Source organism: Ictidomys tridecemlineatus, chromosome 1 (assembly GCF_052094955.1).
Source record: "Ictidomys tridecemlineatus isolate mIctTri1 chromosome 1, mIctTri1.hap1, whole genome shotgun sequence".
Taxonomy (NCBI): domain Eukaryota; kingdom Metazoa; phylum Chordata; class Mammalia; order Rodentia; family Sciuridae; genus Ictidomys; species Ictidomys tridecemlineatus.
Genome location: NC_135477.1, coordinates 137,620,140 through 137,640,876, shown reverse-complemented (window position 1 = coordinate 137,640,876; position 20,737 = coordinate 137,620,140). Strand labels below are relative to the sequence as shown.

At 39.5% G+C, this 20,737-nt stretch overlaps 1 protein-coding gene across 1 annotated transcript in view; it reads left to right on the top strand.

The window, feature by feature from the left end:
* Window positions 1-15,845, top strand: part of Snx24 (sorting nexin 24) — a 158,952-nt gene extending 143,107 nt beyond the window's left edge. Inside the window, exons 4-7 of the mRNA XM_078048371.1 lie at window positions 6,733-6,827; window positions 8,310-8,342; window positions 8,854-8,918; window positions 14,350-15,845. Of these exons, the coding sequence (XP_077904497.1) occupies window positions 6,733-6,827; window positions 8,310-8,342; window positions 8,854-8,918; window positions 14,350-14,417 (261 nt within the window). The 3' untranslated portion in view covers window positions 14,418-15,845. The remainder of the gene's footprint in view (window positions 1-6,732; window positions 6,828-8,309; window positions 8,343-8,853; window positions 8,919-14,349) is intronic.
* Window positions 15,846-20,737: the final 4,892 nt, after the last annotated feature.

The window sequence follows — 20,737 nt, the reverse complement described above, 5'->3', positions numbered from 1 at the left end:
TTCTACTATTCTATAGTTAGTTTTTCTTTTTAGCCACATTATCAAAAATGATATTACATTTTTTTTCAAATCTTCTTAAGCCATATCACATTATTTCTTTGCACAGATTCATTACTCCTTAAATTGGCCCTTCTTAGCATTCAGTTTTTAGTGCAGGTCCACAGATTTATTGCACCATCATCCGTAAAGCCCTGTGAAATCCTAGCAGATATCTGTTTAAATTCCATGACTGGTACAGTTTTTACCAAGACAGGTTAGACATATCTTGGGAATAGTGTTACATACAAAAAAAAGGGGGGGGAGGGGGTGCAGGGTGCAATGGCAGTGGGCTCTTCAGAAGTACCACCTGATTTGTATTTTTCAGATGGTCATTATCCATCTTATATCTGTTTACTGGATGACTTTTTTAAAAGTGTTCTTTGCTAACCTTACTGTGGTTCATTTTGTGAAATGGTGAGCAAATGCTAGGATGTATGTCCATTTTTAAAGACTGAGACTGCAAAGCCTCTGTGAACTAGTAGGTTTGAGTCCCAGAGGACAGTGACACTGGAGCCCACTTACTGCAGTGAGGAGGTATTGATTTTTCTCTCTCCTTGTTCTTAGCAGCACCTCTGAAGTAGGTATGGTTTGAAGCATCTTTCATGGTGAAGAAAGGAAAAACTGTCTTGGTGAACTTTGTCACCACCCAAATCAGACATTTCAAACCAAACTAGATGGAATGGGAAAGGGGTTTTAAAGGACTCTCGTAAACCTTCTGACTTGGTTCAGTACCCTGGCTTTTGTGACAGGGAGGTTCCCTACCGTTTATAGCGACATTGATAGACAATGGGGAAAGGGGTGTGTGTGTGTGTGTGTGTGTGTGTGTGTGTGTGTGTGTGTGTGTGTTTCACATTTTGAAAAGAGAATAAAAGGATCAAACTGGTGAAAACAACACAGCTTTGTGCAGTGATCGTGTAAGGTTAGCAAAGTGGTCTTGTCCAAGTTTTCAACAAGATGTTCCGTTCCTGTTATAATTGGCTGCTGGGTAGGTTTGGACCTAACTAGAATGCCAGCGTTCGATTTCACCGTGTCCTCGGTGGAGATGTGTCACCGTTTATGCTCGCCTTAGTGACAATTTTCTAAAATGGAAGCTCGTGGGAAATCATTACAGTGTTTATATGTCTCCCTCGTTGGATGGCGTTATCCTGTGATATTTTACCAGTGTTTTCTGCTGTATGATGGCATCTTGTGAAGGTTAAGGCAGAACAAGTCCCTCTGTAATTTTGTGACTACATTTTATGCACTGAAGAAGAAAAGATAACTGACAATTAAGTATTTGGGATGTCACAGAAAGAACATGTGCAACTAATCAATGGTATCCTTTGGGAACATGATTTTATAAAGCTGATAAGGTAGAAAAATCAGGATTTTGTGATTTGTGTTACATGATGATAATTGTACCTTTTCAATAAAAAAGACATTTCTCTTGGAGTAAACACTGAGCTTGCAGGGGCTTTGGAAGCAATGATGTTGTTTTTCTGCCCCATGCAGGCAACTTTTTTGTTAATCCTTTTGTAGATTATGAGGTTTTTTTTTATTATTTACTTTTTCAAGTGATATTTCTGAAGGATCATCTGGTCTGTTTTAAGGGAAATGGCTTATTTGTACGAAAGTGAATAACCCTGTATAAAGAAAAAAAATATATATATATATATTGTTTTGCTTCTTAGAAACTATACTCAATTACCCAGTTTTAGTATTTATCAGTTAGATATAGTACTATCAAAGTCTGTCACATAATATATCATATATTTATTACAGTTCTTTGATTTAACCTCATTTTTTATGCCTTCTTAATTATCTGATTTTTAGTCTAAATATATTCCTATAAATTGCTTGGAAATTTCTTTCTGTTAATCCCATAGCATCTCCCATCTGCATGTGTATTAAGGATCCATATTATTTAGATGTTCTTTGAAACCTCCTCTCCCCGTTCATGTGTCACTTTTGCTAGTTGTATTGCACAGGCTTAGAGGTAGACTTCTTCCCTGTTGGTTGGGACATACTTTGTTCTTGCTCCAACAGCTTTGAACATGCTAAAGAACCAGGGGCCACCTCCTTAACAGAATGGTTAGCCAACCTAAAGATCATTTTCCTCTTGGCCCTCCATGCCTCATTCCACTAGTCCAGTAGTACCCACTATTGGGTGACCTCACTGAGTCTGAGTTTCTTCCTAAATATACTCTTATTTCTCCCTGTTTGGGGACTTGATCATATTGCACTAAAGTGGAGGAGAAGATGATTGAGCTCATTTGACACCTTGTGGAAGCAGCACTTCTTGTGATCTACCACTTGAGACCCACAGCCCTTGCCCATGTACAGTCACTCTGTCCTGCCTCTGAGTAATTAATTCTGCCTCTTGTAGTATTTTACTCAGTGCTTACAGTACAATTTATTTCCAGCCTTTTCTCCAACTTCTCATGTTCATTTTTATTTCTGATGTCTTACTGCGTGATTTCGCAGCACAGTCATTAGGTAATGGGTTAGACAGCCCTGGACCCAGGACCCTTCACTGCCCCACAAAACAAAATGCCCCTCTCCTGACAGGTGTGGTAGACTAGTGTACCCTGGCGCAGCAGCAAGAGAATTTAACATCATTTTCCATAATATTTTTTCAATTTTGGGAACCCTTCCTATTGATGATTCTTTCATTTCTTAGTTATATGTAGAAGACTCAGAAGCCACAAATATAAACTACTTTCTAGAACTGGTGAAGTAGTAGATTTTGATCTATCAGAAAGAATCCTTTGCCATGATAGTCTCACTATAAGACAAATATTTTCAAATGCATCCCAGGGTTGGAAACCTTAATGAGTTCTAATAACCAGGCAGCCACACTCCAGCAGGGTTCTAATCGACAGAGTAGAAAACAGCAACAAGAAGGCCAGTGTGTCTTTGGGGAGCTGGCATACAGCACAGGACCGGCTGGGTGTCAGGCACCCAGCCAAATAAGTCCACCCAGCAATGTGGTGCCACAGTTGAGCTAGAAGCAGGTGTCCGTCAATGGGTTGCCAGTGGTACGACATCCTCCTCCTCTGAAAGCACCATTATAAATGTCTGTGTAGTTTTAAAAAAATTATAGTAGATGGATACAATACCTTTATTTTATTTTTATGTGGTGCTGAGGATCGAACCCAGTGCCTCACACTTGCTAGGCAAACACTCCACCAGTTGAGCTATAGCCACAGCCCTGTCTGTGTATTTTTTTTTAATCAAGCAAACTGCTCAACTTTTATCTAGTTTTCAAAAATATCCATGAATCATAGAAGGCTAAGAATCCCTTTTTACTAGATGGACAATAACCTGAACTTCCAAAATGGATAAAATATGTGGTTGGGCATTGATTCAACAAAACTGCTCAAAGGAAAGAGAATTAACACCTCTTGAATGCTAATTGTATACCAGAGACTCTTGGAGATCTTTCCCTTTAAGGTAACAGAGGAAGAATTTGAACCCAAGTCTTGCTCTAAAGCCCACATGCTTCATATACTGCACTACCTCTGTAAAGAATGAAAATGACTAACCATTGAAGATTAGTCAAAAATAAAGATAAGCAATCTTAAACAATGGGGAAATGTGATTTGTTGTCCAAAAATGTGACTTCAAAAAAAAAAATTAAGAGCTTATTCGTGGAATAGAGATAGGTGATCCAAACCAGATGAGGGTCTCAAGTTCATGGGATGATCCAGGGTGCAGCCTTGAGAAGGCGCAACTCCTCCCCAGCAAAAGCGTCTCAAGAAATGAAGACCATGTCAATGGAACAGTTTTGAGGCCCCACTTCACTGTTCAATCTCTCCTGAGTGAGATCATGTGTTTATGAACAGAAAGATTTGGTTGAACTAATTTAATTCCTCTTTTGCATCTCTGTACTAATTAATGACAGTTGTTTCACTTGTACATTTTATATTAAATTAGGTAAATTCTGCTATATTACCCTTCATCTCTGTTTGGACTTAAGTATTAATTCTTTTCATACAAGCTCTCTTAACAGAGTTAAGAACATATTCCTGCCCACATAACTGATTGCTTAACTAGCCCCCTCCCCCTTCCAGGACTTCCTTCTTTTTGACTGTAAATCCTAAAGAACATTTTGGTCATTGTTTTCTGGGAAATATTAATTGGCAATATTCAGGGAACAAAAATAAATACAAGTTTCTGGAGTTTTCTGTATCCTTTTTTGCCAGTCTATGTTACCTAAAACAATGTGATCATCTATTTGGAGAACTCTGGGGAGGCTGAGCAGGATTAATTCCTGTCCCTGTGTTGCAGTGTAAACAGCTTTTTGCCTGTCTTTTGTCATTAATGATCATGCTGTAGATGTAGCCAGTGCATTGTAAGCCAATCTGTCAAGGCAAATAAACAATTCACCTTGTTAAAATTCCCTAAATCTTGCATTAATAAAACCAAAGTAACCCCCTGAACACTCAAGAGATGTCTTCCTCCATACTGCGGTGATGGATGACATGTCTAAAGATCCTGGAAATTAAGTAGTTCAGGTCATTAAAAGTGTCCCACACTTGTTATTGATTTAATTTATTTTAAAAAGGTGGGGGTGGAGATAAGAATGTGATACCCCCGTTTTTTTTTTTAATCTGAAAGCTACCACTTGTATAGATAATTAAAGCTATTGCCCCAGTGAACAGCTCTGTATTTGTTACAACATTAAGCTTTATTATTTAAATAGGTATTATATGTCCTCTGAAACAGACAGATCACTAACAACTTGATAACCATTGCAACTTGTATCCTGGCAAAAAATTCCTTGGAGTTTCATATGTGCGATAATTCCCCGAGCTTCTGAGTACCAGGCACTGAAATAATGACCTCTGGGCATCCCCAAAACCCCTTTGGGTAGGTAAAAATTTAGATGAAGGTCAAGTGATTTAGAGGAAATTAATTGCAAGAGCAATGGGATCATGCTTCTGGACAGAGGTTTATTTTTTTTTATTTCTGAACTTTCCATTTTTGTATTTTTATAATCAGGGAAAGAATATTATAAATAAATATGTGATATATACATAGATATTTACATATATATATATATATATATATATATATATATATATATAGCTACATGGGAAAACATTTAAGTATTTTGATTTAAGTATTTTGATTCTATTATTAAACTCAAGTTTGAAATTGTGTGTGTGTGTGTGCGCGCGCGCGCGCGCGCATGGGCGCACATGTATACTTGTTCATCACTAGGTTTCTCCACCAGCCCACACTCCTTTGAAACCATAGAAGTCACTTATTTCCCAGTCTCTTATGCAAGAGATGCCCAGTAAATTTTTCATAAATAAAGTAGAATTTCCACTTTTCTTCTCTTTTATTCTTTAAGCTTCCATGGCTACTGCAGACTGTGTAAGAAATAGTGACAGCGCCTACCCTTTAACAGTGCTGGCTCTCCAGATGAGCCAGCCCTCTCTGGAACTGAACAGCAAGAGGGTTGGGCACTAGTAGCTCAGTCTAGCAGGACTGGCAACTGATATAGTTCCTCACTTCATCTATGTGTCCTGAACTGGGCAACAATTCCAAAGCCTTATGAGAAATGGGACAACTTAATATGTAAATTATGAATAAAAATCAAGATATTATGAAGAATTGTATATATGTAAGATACACAGAATTTGACCTGACTTTTTTCTTTTGCTGTGTATCTTATTCATTATCTTACCTGGTTGTTCCTGATTAGCTTTGTGGATGATATTTCAACATCAATTTTCACTGGTCTTTAAACAACATGTGCTTATTGAGAAAAAATTTCCCCATGATAAGTTATAAAAAAGGACTCTTACCAATAATTATTTTAATTTCAGAAGTTATTTTATTTTCTATTTCCTTTCATAATTTTTTAGGGGAAAACGGAGGGGAGATCACAATTTTGAATGCAGTTCACACACTCTTGAAAGATTTTTAAAAAAAAAACATAAATATGAAAATGCACTGTATAATTGTCCATCAGAGTTCTCCTTTAAATTGCATAATTCAAACCTCTGAATACTGACATGCTTATGCCATTATGCCAGCTATTTAACAGAGCTCTTTAAATGATAGAACTCTATAGATTTTTTTCTCAATGTATACACTGATTTACACTTAGCTGGTAAAGTTGTTACTGACCCTTTAAGTGGAGCTCTCCACATAGCAATAAATGTCAGTTGATCCTAGTGCAGAACAGGTGATAGCTGAGGGTTTTGACTAAATCTTCCAGTTAGAAAAACTATTTACGTATTCCTATATAGTAATGGTCCCTTGTGGGGAGATTTTATACACACACACACGCACACATCAGACCACTTATCACTCAGTAGGGAATATTTAATGACATATCTTGGTGGGATTATTGATGTGCTTAGAGTTTGAAATATTCACTCCAGATTAGAATCTCCATGAAGCCAGGGACTATATGTAGCAGCTTTCCCACTGCCTTGTCCCTTGATCGACATGTGAAGCGTAGGAGGGGCTCTGTGAATGCCAGCTGAATGAATAAATTACAGCATTTGTCAGCGCTGCATAGCACATGTGTCAGCCTGAATTCTTGGTGGGCAAAATGGGGACCACTTTTCCTATTGATTGTGAGAATGTTGCTGGTAAGGACTTTGATGGACGGTTATGACTTTTTGATATAGTTCCTTTGATTGATTGCCTAGCAAACTTCACTTCAGTTTCTAATTCTGTTTTCTGCTTCCACAGGCTGTCATTTTAGAAAATGAAGAACTTCCCAAACTCTTTCTTGATTTCCTAAATGTGAGACACTTGCCCTCTCTACCAAAGGCAGAAAGTTGTGGGTAAGAACTGTTGTGTACATACCAGATGTATATTTTAAGTTACTCTTCAGTAATTCATTGGCCTAAAAAATATCCCAGAGTGGTGCCCAAGGAGAAGGCTGGCTTTACCCAATCTTTCGGTTGGGACAGCACTTGCTCGCCCCCTGCTTGTAGTTAGAGGAATTCCCTCCAAGTCCCCATCTTGCTGCCAAATGGCCAAGGCTTACAAACTCATGTTTAGATGTAAGGAATTGACCTTTTAAATTATGCTGTTACATAGAGGGATGGGTACATGATGGGGAATTATGAATCTAGATGGTCCATTTAGGGACAGTTTATTAACTTTTAGATGCTTGAACCAAGCCCATATCCACCTGGTGTGCATCTTCATATCATTTTAAAGCTCTAAAGACACTAGTGTGATCCCTAATTTTACAGTTGTGCAAACACAAATGCAGGAATTAAGTGCCTTTCCCAAGATCTCGCTCTGTACTGGTAGAGCCTAGGCCTTCCAGCGCGAGCCCTTTTTCTCTACAGTTCTTTCTTCACTGCTCCTTCTCCCTTGGGAACTTCTAATGGCTGGGTTGCAGACCCTAGTCCGTGTCCCTGAAGGATTGAGAGGCTTGATATCACCATCAGTTTAGAAAGGCTGCAGAATTAATTCTGAAACAAGCCACTTGCCCTGCTGTGGACACATGAATGGGGCCGAGCTAACCTCAGAAGGCCGTCAGAACAAGTACATTTACAGAGAAATGAGTCAGCAGGGAAAGGGTTTTGCCCATTTTTCACTGCCTCCAGGCCCACCTGAAAGGAGCCACACCAATTGCATGATGATCAAGCTCCCACACCCCACGTGTTGTTAAGCCCCAGCCGTCTGCTGGTGGGAGCTGCACACACCTGTCATAGCTCCTCACCAGAACTACTTCCTCAGGGCCACTTGCCACTTGCCCCAGCACCAGAATTGTATACCACACGTATCAAATAACCTGCCATTGGTGTGTTCAGTTCCAACCTGTGTGCCTGTGTTTACTGGAGGTTAAGTTCATATATGTGTGACATTAGCAATGACAGTCAATGAAATCTCATCATTACATAAGCCCCAAAGTAGTAATAAAATCTTGGGATTTCATGAGTGATCTTCAGGAAAATAGAAATACAAGAATCCTCTGATATTAGGATTCTTTTTTTTAATACTTATATTTTAGTTATAGGTGGACACAATATCTTTATTTTATATTTACATGGTGCTGAGGATTGAACCCAGTGCCCCACACATACTAGGCAAGTGCTCTTCCACTGAGCCACACCCCAGCCCCTAATCTTAAGATTCTTTAGGATGAGTCATCAGCCATGCTGTGTCTCAGTATGAACTCTAAACTCACAACTTTTTTACAGTCTCCCAATTTAGTGCTCTAAGAATACTGGCCATTTTTGCCTATGTTGGTATAAACACTGACCCAGCTTATTTGGTCTTTTTCTTTTTCTTTTCAAAAAAAATTTTAGATCTTTTGATGAGACAGAATCTGAAGAGTCAAGGTAAGAACTCATACTAGTCAATCAAGAGTTATTCAGGGGAAGAAAAAGACTGTGGTCTTGTTAAATGTATAATTATACATGATATAATTGTTTAAAGTTGTGTTTTTCTTGAAAGCCTTTGTTAATTTTAAGATTATAAATATTTGATAGGGAGTTACAGGAGTGACCAGTTATAATTAGAGTGAATGATTACGAGACTGACATTGTTTTGTACAAGTAATAAGAATACTGTTTTATCTATGACCATATTACAAGATTTTTAAGAAAATAATTTTCAGCAATGATGCATTGTGTAGATTATGTATCTGCTTCTGATTCCACAAAAAAATGTTTAGCAGATGAGCACGGTGCCAGTTCATTCCCTGCGTTTGCTATTATTCACCCACATCGCAAGATACATAAACCCTGAGCTATCCCCACACAGCAGTTTGATCCCCTCAAAGCTAGTTTGTAGTGTTTTCTGTTTACCGTCGTCCCCTGATGCTGACATGCCTGTTCTTGACCTTTCCAGCAAACTGTCCCACCAGCCGGTGCTGCTGTTCCTCAGGGATCCATACGTCTTGCCTGCAGCCAGCGGTAATCAAACCTGTCATCTGCTAACAGCTCTTTACTGATCTGACCCTGCACCACATAAACCACGTTTTTAATACAGGTCTAACAGAGTGACATTGGTCCAGGGCTTAATAATCTGCCAATAAACCAGTGCTCTTGGTGTAAGAGACATTTAGAATTTTAATTGGGGCCGGCCTTTTAGGAGGAAATGTAATTTTTCTTTCTTTCTTACAAGGCTATTTTGAATTAGAACAAGAAGGGGTAAGGAGGAAAGATATTTATTGTCTTTAATTTTTTTTGGGGGGGGGGATGGTATTATTTGGGCATCTACTTGTTTTTATCCAGAAGCAATGGGTGGTTCAAATTCAATACTGTCACCCCTTTTAAAACTGTTTTCCAAAAGAGCTGCGTGCGTGCATGCATGCATGCATGCGTGTGTGTGTGTGTGTGTGTGTGTGTGTGTGTGTGTGTATTGCAAGGGTAGCTCTATTCCCATTTAGATTGAAGCATCTTTGGTGGTTGAATATATATTTTTTAAAATTATCATTTTGAATGAAATTAATTAATTTAAGTATAACAGTAATCATCCTTTTAGCCTGAGTCCTTTCTCTATACTACAAAATTCAAATTCCCCGGAGTCCCTCTCAAAGTGTTCCCTTACACAGGTCCCTATGAGTACCTTCTGAGACATTAACTCGTTTTTTTTTAGCAACCTTACAAAATAGGCAGGGTAGGTAGTATCATTGGCCCAACCAGAAAACCAGAACTCAGGAAAGTCCCGACTTGCCCAGTCAGTCTCAGGGGGTTGATGGACGTATTCCTTGTTGTCTGAGTTTGCCTTCTGTACTTTTTGCATAAAGTGAATTTTCAGCCATTGTTTCTGACAGTCACAAGATAGCACACCAACTAGATAGCACTAGATAAATGATCTATTGAAAGCAGCCCTTGTTTCTGACAAGAAAACCTTATCACCAGCAAGAGAAAGGGGACTGCTGTCTGTAGCAAGGGAGCCCATCCTCAGATCACCCGCTTGGCTGTCAGCCGAAGGAAAGGTGGCCGGAACATAGCCCTGCTCTGTTGAGCGACCCCTCAGCACCTTGATCAGATCTGCCTTGATGTAAAGACTAGTCTCACAATGGTTTTTTGTTGTTGTTTACAAAATATTTTCAGTGAGGAATAACTGCTTCTCTTAAGTTCTTCATGTTTAACAAATATGCATGTTATATTAGTAGATGTTATGTTAAATGTTATATTTAGCAAATATTCTTTTTTTATGTTTTTAGTTGTAGATGGAACAATACCTTTATTTTATTTATTTATTTTTACGTGTTGTTGAGGATCCAGTGCCTCACACATGCTAGGCAAGCACCCTGCCACTGAGCTCCAGCAAATATTCTTAATGCAACCTAATCTAGATTAAAGAGGGAGTGTTTTGTAAAATATTATTATCTTAAAAATAACCACATAAGTACTTTTTGTAGATATTGTTCTTGTTCACGTATTGCATGAATCTGACCTAAATTCCTGCAAAAATATAGAGAGTGGAGTGATCACTGAGGAAAAGAATAGCCAGGATATAATGGAAGAGGGAAGCTACTTTATGACCCTTTCATTATTAAACAGCACCTACTATATGCTGTACACCTGACTAGACAACCAAGAACAGGAAGAACCTTCTGGAAGAGTAAATGGAAATAATAGGTTTAGTGGTTAGATGGAACCTGGTATAGGAGGGCTAGTCATCACATCTATTTTCTTGGATTTTGTCCAACCTAGTTTCATAAATTAGATTCCTGTTACCTTAGAAAGTGTCATACTAATGACATGTTCTTGCAAATCTTTACTTAACTTGAAGGGAAACTTTACTTTGCATCACATTCTTATATTATGATGCCTCTTAGCAAGATGTTGAGTTTATTCCAGAGCATGCTGAATATGAAAATATCTTTGGAGATAACTGACCCTCCAAAAGCCAGAGGAGTGTCTGTTTTTAAAGTTCAGATATTTGAACGTTATCTTCTCATAACATGCTAATAGCTTTCAACATCAGAAGTCAAAAGAGTGCCCTGTATAATGGATTAAAAACCATAAGCCTTTTGGTCTTCATTTTGATTTTTCTAGGAAATTCAAAACAACTCTTTCCAAGGTCCCCTGTGACCTGAGTGTGGCCAAACTCTCTGGACAATTTTCATTCTTCATCTTGCTTGGCTTTTCATCAGCTTTAGATGTTTCATGTTCTTTCCATCAAACACTGTCTCCCCTCGGCTTTCTGCTTTTCTTCAGACCTCTGGCAGCTCGATGGAGGCTATACTGGGCTTCTCTTCTTACTGTGCTTTCTTTTGAATAATCTTCTCTTTGCTCATGGCTTTGTTTACCCCATGTGTGCAACTGAGGCATGGTACTGTATTTGCATCCAACACAAACTCTGACTATGCTTTGCAAGGCCCCTGTAGTCTGCCCTAGTCTATGGGTCTCCTGAGACCTTGTCCAACACTCTGTCCCCCCAATCCTAGAAATGTTTCTGGGAATCAAATGTGCTAACCTTTCCTCCCCAGGTACCTGATGCCTCTTCCTCCTTCAGCCTTTGGGTCTGCACACATGCCTCATCTTCCAGGCCTCCTGATAAACATCACAGCTTTAGGGGCCTTTGGCAGCACGCTCACTAGAGCTGCCTGCTAGAGTCCCTCCTCCACTCATTCATATTTTTTTTTAAGTTCACAATAAATGTTTATTAAGTAAATGAAAACCAACAAAAATCACAACAAACCTTACCCCAAATTATATTTCTTCTCATTGCCTCTCAGTGGGAAACAAGGATTAGGACAGTTTTCTGAGTAATTTAAGCAATAACGGATGTTGTATTAATACTGATGGATAAAACAAAGTACATAGCCCTGTGTGTGGCACACAATAAGTACCAGCTATTACTACATACTTACGTACTTTCAAATTACTGGACATAAAAGTAAATAACAGTCCTGCCCATGCCATGGATCATATATGCCATTGGGGTGGCAAACAAATCACCAGACATTTTATCATGTGTATAGTGAAGCCAAAGCCCAGAGTTTAAGTAGAGTAGAACAAATGAAAAAGAAAGAGGGCCATGGGGAAGCCCCAACTATCATATCATGGGTCACAAGTTGGTAGACTCAACCTTGTTATAAAATCCCTCTATCCCATTCTCTTTCGGGTATTTTTGGAGGGGATATCAGGGACTGAACTCAGGGGCACTCAACCACTGAGCCACATCCCCATCCCTATTTTGTGTTTTATTTAGCAACAGGGTCTCACTGAGTTGCTTAGCATCTCGCTTTTGCTGAGGCTGGCTTTGAACTTGAGATCCTCCTGCCTCAGCCTCCCCAACCACTGGGATTACACGCGTGTGCCACTGCCGTTCACTTTTTATCAGAGCATCCCTTTTGCATCCTTGAGTAATGGTCACAAACCACCTGTCCTGCCTCTCCCACCACCACCACCCTCATGCACCTTCTAAGTCCCCAGTGTCTTGCACATTCTCAGCTGTGAGTGGACAGTAAGTGTAAGTAAGGCCTTAGCCTTTGCTGTTCCCTCTGCTGGGGATGCTGGCTCCTAAATACCCTGATAGCTGGATCCTGCCACTTCATCCAGGTCTTTCCTCAGAGAGCCCCTTCACATGAAGCCCTCCCCTCTCTCCATCCCCAGCCTCGTTAGCTGCCCTGCTAGGCTTTCTTTTTTGTCCTTGAGCTACTGCCTGGCATATTAATGGTGCTATAGAGTACTCATAGTATTTAGTGTTGTTTTCTTTGTCTTTTTGCTGAACTTAGATGAATCGATTTAAGCTAAATGGATCTTCAAGTAAACTTTTAGATTTGGAACGGTAGAGGATAAAGGCACATGTGCCATTTACATGTATATGTCCCATTTGGGCATATTATTGAAAATCAATCAATAGCTCTGTTTTTGCTATTAGTATTTCTAATATTTTTATATAAGAGATACATTTTAAGATGTATTTTGTTTTATTTGTTCATTTGCTTGCCTCTGCATCTAGCATGTAAGTTACGTTGCATGGGCAGGGACTGTTCTTCACTTAATGATCATCAGATTCACTCCCACTCTGGTCCCCCTCCACTGTCTGGTTACATAAGCCAGAAACCCAGAGTCATCCCTCACTGCTCACATCTGATCCATCACCAGGTCATTTCCTTCATTCTCTAGAATCCAGCCTCTTTTCTGTATCATACACCATGATCCTCCAGAAACGGAGCTGATTTCCTTGTGTCTGCTTTGAACTAGCTTCAATTCATTCTCCGAGTGGCAGCCAAAGTCATTTTTTCAAAACACAATTTGATCCTGTCTCACTCTGCTTAAAATCCTTCAATAGCTTCTCATTATATTTCAGATAAAGGCAGAATTGCTGTCGATTCTTCCCAGGCATGACTTGGCACCCTCTGCCATCTGGCCTCCTCATGCCCGCTCCCCTTCCTGCCTATCTTCCCGTTAGATCTCTGAACCTTCAGGCCCCCTCTTGCTGCAGACTTTCCCATCAACTTGCTCTGCCTCAAATTCCCCTGCTCGTCCTTGCCGAGAGCCTTCTCTCCCTGATGAAGCCCAGTCTCCTTGTACATGGCTCTAGGTGGTAGGCACCCTATAGAGCATTCGTCAGTAAACATTAACTATGGATTAATAAGTAGACATTATTTCTTTGTCTCAGACCACTTAACTTTCTTACAGGTAAGTGCAGGGTTATAGCATCGTTTCTGGATATAATTATGTACAGATTGAAATTTAGAACTTAAGCATCTAAAGCATAAGACAGATTGATTTCCTCTCAAGCAACCCATTTGTGTTTCACCTGCAATGACAACTGGAATTTGGTATACCATACAGTGTGCCTCTGAGTCTCCTTTATATATCATACAGAAAAAGAAGTGGCTGATTTTCAAGTTTGACAGGATGGCTATTGTCAGATATTTGCCTTCTTAGGCTAGTAAGAAAGGCCCCCATCTTGCTGCTCTCTAGAAACTTGTGTAATAGAACAAGCATACTCAAAACAACTTGGACTAAAATGCTGCTGTAAACCACAATGGAAAAACTGCAGCGAAGTATTCCCAGTAGAAATCTTGGAATTCCTTCAAGTATATTGAGATTTTGTTAGAAATTGAATTGCCAGAGTAATCCATCTTCCTAGTGAGAAAACATTCAGATAAAGAGCTGGGGCCTAGCAGCATTAACCATTAGAACATCCCTTAAATCAATAAGCTACAAATCTGGCCGCACATTCCTGCAGCATCTGGTGGTACATGAAAGTGGCTTCCGGCCGAAGCTGCATGAATGATTGCGCATCCTGAACCAGGGCAAACTGCAAGACGCTGCAGATTCCTAGGTTGTGGTGGCCTTACCTTGTTAAATTCTGCAAATGCAATTATATTTTTATGCAAATAAGAAAAGTTATTTTCCTTTTGTTTTTCAGATTTTCCAAATGTGGTTATTGAAGGAGTTCTCCATGGGATATTTTACCCTCATCTGCAGCCCAGGTAGAAATCCTACTTGGCTCAAAGAAGCTGAAGCAAGTTTTCAAAGTCATAGTCAAGGAAATCGATATCTACCAAATTAACCTAAACTCTATGGCATAACAGCTCTAGCTAGTGGTAAAATCCACAGTCCCAGCTTAATTCAGGGCAGGGACGTTTCCATTAGAATGGTGCTTTTAAAAATAGAAACTGTACCAGGGTGGTGGTCAGGTTAAGGCTGAGTGTTTAAGAAGTAGAAGTAGCTGCCAACTTAAAAACCCATCAAAGGAGGTCACGGTAGATTGCTGGGAGCACAGAGTGTCGCCGAAGTTACTCTCTGCTTCAGTCGCACCATTTACTAATTGAACATCATATCCTGAATCATCCTGAGACTGATCAGCTTTGGTGGATTTTTGTTCAGATCTCATGACACACTAATCTTTTCACCCTGCAATTTTCTTGGCCGGTGATTGTACATTCGGAAGTGCTGGCACCAGAAGAACGTCACAGATACACACTGTGCTGTGAGGAAGGAACCAAACTGGAAATTAAATTTTATTGACAGTATTATGACATTTAAAAATCATGGCATTTTAATTTATACTACAGTGGAGTTATATCCCGTCCCAGAAGTGAACTTCTAACAGCAGTGCCTAAGAGGAAATGGCGGGTTAGGACTACCCTTGAAAGCCCTTTAAAAAGGTACCATATTGGAAGTCTGTACACCCACCCTATCAAGTCTCTTCTCCAGTGTTGGAAGATAAGAATGTTCCTTTGAAGACCAAATTTCATTGATGGTGGTGGTTTGGGGGCAATTGTGTTATAAAAAGCACATTCTTTTAAACACTAGAACCACACTGAGCCCTACAAGATGCTTGCTGGGTAAGAGACAGATGACTGAAGCAAGAGCAGTACTGGTCCAGGTTCACTTGGGGGGCGTGCATTCAAGTTAGTGGCATTGTCACAGGGCTTCTTGTTATTTTCCTTGCGGGTTCCTCTTCGCTGACCTCATGTAGTCAGTTAAATGTGTTTCTGATGTAACTCCACTGTATGTCGAACATTCATATTTTGAGTAGCAAAGGATAGAAGCATATATGCTACCTGTATGTGTGTGCTGTACATGGGCATTCATCAAAAACTAATAGCTAGCCTATTGTGGTTATTAGCTTTAATAAATTTCTGTGTGAGAGAAAAATATTCAAGATTGAAACTAATAACTACATCATGGTGTTTGATTAGGATCTAAATATGTAAGTTTAAAGCCTACTGCAAACTTAAAAATGTTTTGTGGTAAATTATGTCATTACATGTTGGAAATAAGCAAAAACTAAGTAATCACGTGTCATCAACCAAAAATAACTGAATTGTCAAGTATTGGATTTATTTTTTAAATGTTTTTATGTTACTAGCTATTTTGAGTTAAATAAAAACAAAGAATAAGAAATATTCTAATTTATCTTCTGCTTCTAGCACTTTATTAGAAACAGATTGTGTCTGTCTCTACACATAAGCACTTGCACACAAACAAAACTTCTCATTCACATAGGCATTTATTTCTAATCTGATAACGTATGAAATTACCTCATCTATTGTTAAGCCAATAGGCACTCATTGATGATTTACCAAGATAATAAGAGTTTTTAAAATACAGACCAAACATTATGCGCTGCTCAAGAAATATTTTGAGAATTAAAGTTTCTTAGTGATGTCATTCATTTTTATATTTAAATTTTTAGTATATAATTTTAACAAGAGTCCTTACAGGAACTAGAAACCACTGTATGTCTTTTAAGCAAACAGAGCTGTATAGAGGAAACTGAATGATTGCAGAATCTTTTGGAAGAATGAGAGGTGTGGACTCCTCCTGGTGAGTGTCCAGGAACGCCTTCGAGAAAGTCTGAGCAACCTTCAGCACCAACCTGCCAGGGGAGCGATAACCTGTACCTTAAGCGGGAACTCTGGGAATCAGGAGGCTGCTGGAAGTGGGGGGCAGAAATTGAGATGAAAAACAGCACTGGTGCTACAATCCAGGGATCAGCAAATCCAATTAGGAAGTACCTATAATCACCATTACTGCCTCACAGCAGCACCCAAGAGGCTAGGCACTGGGCACTAGAACGAAGAGTCCAGCTGCCACACCTACACTGCAGTTGCTTCTCAACCCTTGCTGGCTGGCAACTACAGCCCAAAGCAGCAGGAAGATGGTACTCACCCACCTCCATATTCCACTCCATTTCTCATCAAAGTACATCCAGTGTGCAGAACATTACTCTCACTCCCAACTCCAACAGAGTCTGGGAAAGAGCTGTCAGCCTTCTGGACAATTCAGCTCAGGAAGGCATCTTGGAAAGATGATTGAATATATTTCCATGGTTGAAATTTTAATTAAAAATTTAAAGGATAGATAAAACAGAAATTACTCTCCCATCCCAACTCTCATATCTAAGTTCCCTCCCCTAAGCAGTACTCTATTAAAAGTTTGAGGGATATTTCATCCACATGCAAGCAAATATTTTATATTTCTATATTCTACCTTCCCTATTTTTATAACAATGGCAGCATATAATATCTGTTTTCATCTGATATATCTTGGCAGTCTTTCATGTCAGTACCTAAAATGCTTCTCTCTTCTTTTTACAGTTGCATGGATCTGCTACAGTTAATATAACCAGTACCATATTAATAGATTTGTTTTAATTTTTTATTTTAAAAAGTCATAAACTGGGCTGGGGCTGGTGCTCAGCAGTAGCACATTTGCCTGGCATGTGTGAGGCCCTGGTTTCGATTCTCAGCACCGCATATAAATAAATAAAAAAAAGGTCTATCAACAACTAAAAAATATTAAAAGAAAAATCATAAACTAACTTTCTGTATATGTATATAAACATATATGTATATTCATGGATTAATAGTTTTGATTAAATAATTATAAACAACAAAAACTTCAAAAATCAGACTATCAGATTGTAAATGCACATTTATATTTAATAATATCTCACTCTTGGGTTTAATTGGACATGGCTGCCCCATGTCACTGTGCAGACTGTGCACTATGTTAAAAAGAACTCTAGCATGCTCCTTGGGATGGCTGCTATTTAAAAAAAAAAAAAGCAGAAAATAGCAAATGTTTACAAGGATGTGGAGAAAATAGAGCCCAAAAAGTAAAGTAAAATGGTTGCATTTTAAAAAAAAAAATTATTTTTGGTACTGGGGATTGAACCCAGAAGAACTTTACCATGGAGCCACCTCCCCAGCCCTTTTTTATTTCTTATTTTGAGAAGGAGTCTCACTAAGTTGCTTAGGGCCTCACTTAGTTGCTGAGGCTGACCTGGAACTTGAGATCCTCCCGCCTCAGCCTGGTGAGTCTCTGGGATCACAGGCATGCACCACCACACCTGGCTTCTTCAAAAAAAATAACAAATTATCATGTGTAGGGCACGTCACATCAGAGAAATTGTAACCTATGATGGAGAAAAGGAAACCTAACTTGGAGACTGATGCTCACTTCCTGGTCTTGGGGCTGCACGTGGCTAAGATGGCACCTGGTGATCAGCCAGAATGCATTACCGTGGGTTGTGAGGAAAAATCGGACCACCTCTAGGATAGGCTCAGAGCCTTCCGCCTTTGTGGACAGCTCGTGTCACCCCTTACTGCTTGTAAAATGGATGTACACGTGAACTCTCCTCACCCTGCTGACCTTTATCCTGATGGCTCCTGTGCCTTATATTAGCTGTGTGTGCTTCCTCAATAAAGGAGCTCCAGCCTTGACTGGTCTCCCTGACCCATCTGATTGTCCTCGGGCGAGGGAGGGCTGGGTGCTGGTGGTCAGTCGGCCCTCTCCTTTCTTGGCTCGTCCTGGTCAGGGCGTGCTCTCCCCATCTCTCCTGCAGGTCAGGAGGGAACGAGAACTAAAAACCCCGACAATCATGGATCCAGTAATTCCACCTCTGGATTTATGCCCCCAAAAAGTGAAAGCAGGAGGGGGCTGCCGCTGTAGCTCAGTGGCAGAGTGCTTGCCTCACACGTGTGAGGCACTGGGTTCGATCCTCAGCACCACATAAAAATAAATAAAAAAAGATATTGTGTTCATCTAAAACCAAAAAACAAAGAAAAAAGTGAAAGCAGAAATTAAAACATATGTTTGTGCACTTATATTCATAGCAGCATTATTCACAATAACCAACAGCTGTAAACAACTATCAATGAAAGAATGAATAAAGAGGAAGTAAATTCTGATAATGTGCTATGTGGAGGAACCCTAAAGACATATGCTAAGCGAAATATGCCACAAGAAGACAAATACTACACGTTTCCATTTACATGAGCTTCCTAGAATAGTCAAAAAGTTGGATGATTGTGGGGGCTGCAGAAAGAGAGAAAAAGAGAATTTGTATTTAACAGGTTTCAGTTGGAAAAGATGACAGGGTTCTAGAGATGGATGGTGATAATGGTTATATAAGAATGCGAATGACTTCACACCACAGTGCTGTACACTAAAAATGATTAAAATAATAACTTTTGGTTATGTATGCTTTAGTTCCATTTAGAAAAAAAAAATGAAGTAGGGTTTTGATTGAGTACAGGCTTGGTGAAGAAGGACCCAGTAATGGATTAGTGTTTTCTGCCCTGGGTGCAGGAAGAGTCTTGGCACTCACACCAGTTGTTAATCCCATATCCTGGGCAACTTTTAAGGCTCTAAACCAGCAGTTCTAAACTAGAATTGTGCCTTAGAATCATTTAGGATTATGAATCAATAAATCTGAGCTGAGGCCTGTGCTTGGGTAGTTAGAAACACTGCTCAGTTGATTCTGACACACAGTTATGTTAAAAACCACCATCTGAGGCAGACAGTTTATGATCTACCCTTTAGCAACTTGAGTGTTTTATGCCTTCTTCCTTTTCCTCCCTTTCTTCTCCTACATTTTTTTTTTTTTTTGAGGCAAGGTCTTGTGAGTTGCCCAGGCTGGTCTCTGCTTCATGGGCTCAAGGCCTTCTCTCCTCTCAGTCTCCTTAGTAACGGCGTTACAGGTGTACACACTGTGTCCAGCTCCTGATTAATTATTGACTTTGATAATTCTTTCCGAATCCATTACCAAAAGAACACCTCTTCCCTCTTGGGATATTACATGTGGCCACAAGAAAGGACTCTGAAAAAAAGCAGGAAGGCTGACAAATTTGAGAATTAGTCTCATTCGGCATGCCATACACAGTAGGAAAGTTAGACCTTCATTTATTCATTCAATGAAACACATTTGAGTTTCTTCACTGGATTAAGGGAGTATGGTAAAAATGTAAAGAATAGAGACATAATCCTTATTTTTCTGGAATTTTCAGTCATTAACTAGAAGTGTCTTCCATTTTTTTTCCGTTTCACTGAATTGGATATAAAATTCAGTTTAATCCAATCTGTTACCTCTCCTTGGAAGTAATCATCATCATCTTGGCTTTGTTTTGGTTTTTATCTTTGATGATAATCATAGTTTTTTTTTTTTACTTCAGCAAAAGAAGCCCAGGAAGGTAGCAGCCACTAACTCCAAATCTACAACATTTGTTTTCTGTCCATGCAGAAATATACTGATAGACTGGATTCTGAGGAAGGTGAAGCAGCATTTATTTTCATGTAAAGTGGAGGAGGTCTGGGTAACCGTGTTAAGTCATTGGAGTGTACGTTATTCACTAGAGAAGAATGATTGTTTTGTGGTCTAAGAGTGTGATTGTAATCTGATCTATAAAATGTGAACCATTTTCTGTCTTCATGCCTAACCACAGTTACGGTGACATCAGTGATGTCCCTAGCTATGATATTCTGTGTCATTTAGCTCCTCCTGTGTACTGAGCTTCTCCTGGAGTCAGAGGTTGTTGAACTAGGGTTTGGCATATTTTATTCCATTAGGTGCTTTATGAAGTAGGTTTTTAGTATACTGATTTTATTAGAGAAGAGATCAAAGATCAGAGATTCATAGTAATAAAAAGTAGCTAATATGATAGAGCACTAATCTAGACCAAGAGGCCTTGGGCTGCTGGGCACAGTGGCACATACTTGTAATCCCAGTGACTTGAGAGGCTAAGGCACTAGGATAATGAGTTCAAGACCAGCCTCAGCAACTTAGCGAAGCCCTATCAATTCAGTGAGACCCTGTCTCTAAATAAAATATAAAAAGGCTGGGGATGTAGCTCAGTGGTAAAGCACCCCTGGGTTCAATCCCATTTACTACCACCCCCCTGCAAAATGCCCTAGGCCAAATCCTATTCACAGATTTTGTCATTGAAGCCTCACACATTTTTGGTGATTTCCTCATGCTACAGTGAGAAAAAGCTATAGCTTGACCAAGGCCATTGGTTAATAAA